We start from the raw sequence: 6957 nt of genomic DNA, 5'->3' as shown, positions 1-6957 counted from the left end.
AGTTTTTATTCATAATCACAAATTATTTTCCAAGCTCAATTAAAAAAAATGTAGTCCTCTGCACCACTCATAGTCAATTATAATCTCTCCCTAGAGTGAGAAAATCCTCAGATATGCAATTGACTTTCCTTGCAATTGTAGGTAACCATTTACCAAATATATTGCCAATTCTTAATTTGCTTGCCAGCAACCAATTATATATCTTTATACTCATTGACTATAAATTGATATGAAGCTGATGCTACATGTTAGATGTTTTGTTTCAGCATCACTTCGAAAGACCCAACCCAGAATAACCAGGACAGGGTTATAAGCTATGCTTCACTAAGAAGGCCCTCAAATCTCAGGGACTTCACAGAGGAAAAGTACGTATTTGTCTCTGCTTTTAGTTTCTGTTACGTGTCCAGTACACACAGTGGTGGCACAGGGATCCAGGCTGACACATGTTTTTTTAAGTGTCAAGGCAAGAAGATAACTGCAGTGTTCTCAGAAGCAACACACCAGTTCTACAATATTTTATTAACTAAAGAGTTCATATGACAATGTATAACTTCAAGGAGAAGTGAGGAATTCTACAATAATGCATTTCTTATAATCTTACGATCATATTTCCCTTTTTACTATCACTATGATATTTACAAGATATGCATCTGAACCCTGATGGCCAAGAAATGTTGAAGAATTCATACATATGAGTTTCCATTGGCAGGCACTCTTGACACAAGCTTGAAGAAATTCCTTACAATTTTTTTTTAACTTTTAAGAGAAAACAAGAGAGTCTTCCTGTTTATTAGAGAAAAACCTTTGGGAATGCTATCTTATTTAAAGATATTTTGTAATGTAGAATATCTTACTGTTCTGTAGATCACCCAGCAAAGTTTGTGCAATTAATAAAATATAGACATATATAATTCACAAGTTATGTTTATTAAATAAAAATAGCTTTTTTTCTTTATCCAGCAAAATAGCTACTTATTATTACTATAAGCAAGATAAAAAAATGTGTTTTTTTTCTACTTGAATGTCAAATTAGGTCATCTTTGAGTCTCCACATTTTCAGAATTTTTGACTTTCTTTCCTTGGGCAGGCTGAGGAAATACAACTCTCGGTAATGAGTAACTCTTTGCTTGGATGTCAGTTTTGAAATTGATGACATATAGTTCTGTACTGATTTTTTTTTAAATTAAATTTTTGTTCCCTTTGGTTTTGTTTCTTTTTGAAACACGAAAGGAAAAGTGGATAAAATCTGAAGTTTTGTACCTTTGGGCACAGGGGTGAGCACAACTGAGTTTTGGAGTGTCAGGGAATGAAGAGGACTCAGTTCTGGTGAATGAGCTTTTCTTCATTCCTGGTATTGACCAGATGGAGCCTTAGCTCCACAGAAAACTTCAGACTCTTGAAATAACATTGACCTCTTTTCGTATGTTTTTTAAGTCCTCTATGGCCATGCTGTGAGACACAGAAAACTTCATTTAGCTACATATGTGATGAAACAGATATTTGTAATCTTTGTACCTCAGAACTCAAGCTGGTGGAACCAAATTTTCTGCAGCTGAGACTAGTCAAAAAGTACAAAACAGTGAAAGAGAATATGTCTTTATTTGCATGTTAGCGAATGTGAGTTTTACTTTGCTTCATAAACATCTATGAAACATATTTTAGCCTATGGTGAGGATGTAAATATCTTAGCTAGGGTTCGGCAGAGAAACTGGAGGAAAATAAAGATTTCACAGGAACATAGGCAGATTAATTTTAACAAACCTTAGAGATTTTTGACTTGGTATTGGATCAACGATTAAAGAAGGAACAGGAGGAGGAGAAAGAGGAAGAACTTATCTGGACATTCAAGGATATGTGTGGCATTTTACATCAGTGACATTAGACCTTGAATTTTCTCCGTTTGGACATGGAAAATGACTTGCAGAACATCCTTACTCTCCTAATGATTATACAGTTCATATTTGGGAATTTGAGCAACGGATTCATCGTACTGATAAACTGCATAGACTGGGTCAATAAAAGAAAGAGTTCCTTAGTTGATCAAATCCTCATTGTCTTGGCAATTTCCAGAATTATTCTGATCTGGGAAGTATTAGTAAGTTGGTTTAGCACCATATATCATCCATTTTTACTTATGAAAGAAATAGAAGTAAGAATTATTACTTTTTCCTGGATATTTGCCAATCATTTCAGTCTCTGGTTTGCCACGATCCTCGCCATCTTTTATTTGCTCAAAATAGCCAGCTTCTCAAGGTCTATTTTTCTCTATCTGAAGTGGAGAGTAAAAAAAGTGATTCTGATGATGCTGCTAGGAAACTTGATTATCTTGATTTTAAATCTAATACAAATAAATATATATATCGAAGACTGGATTTATGGAAATGAAAGAAACACAACTTGGAATTCCAGAATGAGTGATTTTGCAACATTTTCAGACCTGGTTACATTCAATATGACTCTGTTCTCCACACCTCCATTTACTGTGGCCCTGATTGCTTTTCTCCTGCTAATCTTCTCCCTGTGGCAACATCTCCAGAATATGCAGCACAATTTCAAAGGACCCAAAGACCCTAGGACCAGTGCCCACATAACAGCCTTGAAAATTATGATCTCCTTCCTTCTGCTCTATGCCATTTACTTTCTGTCTCTTTTCATATTATGGCTTTTGAAGATGCAGAATAAGCTGGTCCACATTTTGATTCTGAATTTTGGATTCATCTATCCTTCAAGTCACTCATTTATTTTGATTTGGGGAAACTTCAAGTTAAGGAAGCCATTTATTTTGGTGTTGAAGCAGCTGAGGTGTGGGCTAAAAGATGAGAAACTCACCATTCTGTGAGTCGCTTACCTATGAAGTATGAGATTGGGGTATGGTTCAGTGCACTTGCCTAGCCATGTACAAGACCCTGGGTTCAGCACTGGAAAACAACAATAGCAGCAATGATAAAACAAACAAAAAACAGATGCTATTGCATGTCCTAGATAATAAAAGGAATCTATGAGGAGATCAAAGACATTTAATTCTTCTCCTCAGGTTTTACAGTGTGAAGGTCATTGTAAATTTTTCAAATGAATGTCTATAATAACATTGTACCTAAGAACATTACATATCTATGGTGTGCATTTCTATAATATTGATAATTTGAAATTATTTGAAGAAATCATTGTAGATTCTCTTAAAATTTAAAAATATGTATCAGGATGGTAGATTAGAGGAAAGGAGCATGTACCGTAGGTCATTTAGAGGTTGATTATGAACCTATTAACCTCCAACCTTTTGTCTGGTAATAGCCCTTCAGTTCTAAATCATTCAGTGGAGATGGGTATTATTATCTCGTGTATACCTATTATTTGGTTAATCAAGGACAACATGAAGTTATTTGAAGTAGAAATAGGGAAAATTTCGATTTTTTTTTTACTAGTACTAATAGAATGGGAACACTGGAGGATTAAAGAGTTTAAAATGAATAACTGTCATATAAAACAAGGACATATCTTTTCTAGTTATTATGCTGTAATTATGTGTACATGCATAATTTACTATGCCTTTTTAAGTAAACATGATCAAGGTATAAGTTATGTATAATAAAATGCAAACATTTCAGTGTACATTGCAGTTATGTACACATGTAGTGATTATAATACCAAAGCCCTCAGAGTTCATCTTCCTCCTTGTCATCCCTTCTACCCAGGCAACTGCTTATCTGATCTGGTAACTATAATTTCATACATACATAGTCTTAGAATATATACTATTGGAAGTAGGGTTTCTTAAACTCAACATAATGCTTTGGAGGTTCTTCTGTTTCTTTTTTGTTTGTTTGTTTGTTTGTTTTTTTGTTTTTCGTATAGCTCAGTAGTTTGTTCCTGAGTGGTAGGCTTGGGTATTATTAAATATACCACCTTTAAAAAATTCCTTTTGCAATTGATTAACATTTGAATGGTTATCAATTATTGACCTTCATAAATAAAACTGTTATCAATATTAGTGTTTGTGTCTTTTTCTGGATATATAATTTTATTGCTTTTGGATAAATAACTAGAAGTATAGTGTCAAATCATATGGTGTTATGTTAAACTTTATTAAAAACTGTCAAGGAAAAATTTGCCAGAATCCTCTAAAATGGTGGTTTCATTATAAGTTTCCACTAAGAATGTTTGAGTGTTTCAGCTGGCATTCTTTTTTATTTTTAACTTTCATTTTCATAGTTCTAATAAGTGTGTAATGGCATGTGGTTTTAATCCACATTTTCCTGTTGGCCAATGATGCTGAGCATTTTTTCATGTACATTAGCCTTTATGTAACTTCTTTTAGGAAATGAGTTTAAATCTTTTGCTTATTATTTAATTTGATTCATTTTTTTTTCTTTTTATTGTGAAGTTCTAACTGTTCTTTACATAGTCTGAATATTCATCTTTTATCAAATGCATGTTTTGTGAATATTTTCTCTGAGACAATAATGGTTTGCCATTTAATATTCTTTATAGTATTTTTCGAAGACAACACATTAAAAATTTTTAATGAAATCCATTAATCAATTTTAATGCTCTTATTTTTTCTGTTCTATTTAAGAACTTTGCATACTCTGAGATTATGCAGGTTACCTTTATGTTTCTTTTAGAAGCTTTGTAGTTTCAGGTTTTATGTGATTTATTTCAAATGAAATTCTATTTGCAATATAAAGTGAGGACAGATTCATTTTAAAAATACAGATATCCATTTTACCACAGTACATTTATTAAAAAGACAACTTCTTCTCATTGTTTCAACTTGGCACTTTGTTGAAAACCGCATGTGTGGGCCTATTTCTGGAATATTTATTTTGTTCTTTTGATTTCTATGTCTGTCTTTATGTCAATAAAACACTTTCTTAAATACTCCAGTTTAATACTACATCTTGGACTATAATTATAAATGCTCTGATGTTCTTCTTTTACAAAATTACTCCAGTTTAATACTATAACTTGGAGTGTAATTGTAAATGCTCTAACATTCTTCTTTTACAAAATTATGTCAATTTTGCTTTTGCATATACATTTTAGATTTAGTTTATCAATTTCTTTAATAAAACTTTCTAGAATGTTTGTTCGACTAGTATTGAATGTATAGATATGTATTTGGAATAACTGACACCTAAACAATTTTGAGTCATATATAAGACCATGATATATTTTTTCCTTTACATGGCCCATTGTAGTTTCAAATGTACAGTTTTTGGATACAGTTTTTTAAATTTGTCTATACATTTTTATCTTGATGTACCTATCAACAAAGCTGATTTCTAAATTCTGATTTCTAATTGCTTGTTACTAGTATACAGAAATGTAATAGACTTTTGTATAACACTGACTTTAAGCTCTGTGAACTTGTAAAATTCTCTTATTAGCTCTAATAATATCTTCTGGTAATTGCTTGAGATTTTCTACATATATGATTGTGCTCCCTGTAGATAAACAAATTTTGTTTTCCCTTTTGCAGTTTTTATAGTTTTTATTTAATTTTCTTGCATTGTTTCATTGACTAACCCTTCTGAGGCAATATTGACTTTGAGTGGTGAGAACATATATTTCTGCCTTTTCCTAATGTTAGGTGAAAGTGTCCATCTTTTAACCATTAATATGATACTACCTTTAGATTTTTAAAAAAATTTTTATCAGTCTTAGGGTTTCCATTTATTCCTAATTTGCTGAGAGTTTTTATGTTGAGTGGGTTCTGAATTTTGTCAAATGATTTTTATGCATCTATTGAAATGGTCATGATTTTCCTACCTCATTCTGTGAATATGATGAATTGTATTTATTCGCTTTTGAATGTTAAGCCAGACTTCTATTGCTAGGATAAATTCTATATGGTCCATACTTTCATTTTCTTGTAATATGTTTTTCTCATCTTGGTATTAGAATATCCCCAACTTCACAAAATAAGTTTCAAGTAAAGATTCCCCTCCTCCTCTGTTTTCTGAAAGGTTGATTGAAAATTAGTATTTTTTCTTCAAAAATATTTGATTTAAATCACCATTCAGGCAATTCCTTGTTTTATCAAAAAGTTTTAAATTAGAAATTTAATTTTTAAGAACAGATACGAGGTTATTAAGATTTCCATTTCTTCTCATAACAGGTTCAGTAATTTTTGTCTTTGAAGAAAGACTGATGACAATCTTTAAATTCCAAGAGTTCCAAAGAACTTCTTTACAGCTGTTTTTTTCTCCATTTTGGCAAACACTTGATGGTCTTATATAAATTCATGGCTATAAAATGCCTCTATTTGATGTCTCCTGAATTTGTATCTAGTCTAGATCTCATCCTGGAACTGAATTTATATACCATCTTCTTACTCAGTGTCTCTAGCTTTATGTGGAAGTGACATTTCCAACCTGACATATCACTAAGAAACACTTTATGATCCATGCCCACATCTAATACTGCTTCTGATACAGTTATTTTCATCTCAGTTAGAAGCATCTTTATACTTCCAGACACACAGAAACCTAACCTTGGGGTCATCTTTGTCCCCTTTCTTTTTCTCATCCTTTGCCTCAAATCCACTAGTAAATCTTCATAACACTGTGTTTAATGTACATCCACAATCCAACCATCCAATACTTCAATCACAATACTTTCACGTTCACACCATCAGCATCAGAATTTAACCTTTATTTAAACCATGCCCTAGGTCTAATATCATCATTTATCTGGTTCAATCACCAAAAGCCTTCTCTTTAATTTTTGTCTCCATCTTCTCCAGAATTAGATTTTATTCTCAACAAGAGTATTTTTTTCCAATTATAAGTTAAATTATGTCACTTTCTGCTCAAAATCTTCCAAAGTCTTTGCATCTCACTCAAGTAACTGAATTCCTCTGTTATCCCCTGAAGTCTTACATGAACGACCTCTCTTCCTTCTTAGACCTCACAGGAATCTTCCTCTCCTTCCCTCTGCCTCAACCACTTTGACTTC

General features: G+C 32.3%; 1 protein-coding gene across 1 annotated transcript; it reads left to right on the top strand.

Moving 5' to 3' along the window:
• The first annotated feature begins 1906 nt into the window (after positions 1 to 1906).
• LOC124983797 (taste receptor type 2 member 13-like) lies at positions 1907 to 2820 on the top strand. The gene is given in 2 exon segments (XM_047551373.1): positions 1907 to 2791; positions 2794 to 2820. Coding segments are annotated over 2 exon segments (912 nt in total).
• The last annotated feature ends 4137 nt before the right edge of the window (positions 2821 to 6957 follow it).

Source organism: Sciurus carolinensis, chromosome 4 (genome assembly GCF_902686445.1).
Source record: "Sciurus carolinensis chromosome 4, mSciCar1.2, whole genome shotgun sequence".
Lineage (NCBI taxonomy): Eukaryota > Metazoa > Chordata > Mammalia > Rodentia > Sciuridae > Sciurus > Sciurus carolinensis.
Note: the sequence above shows the minus strand (reverse complement) of the source record. Positions and strands in the feature narration are given on the sequence as shown.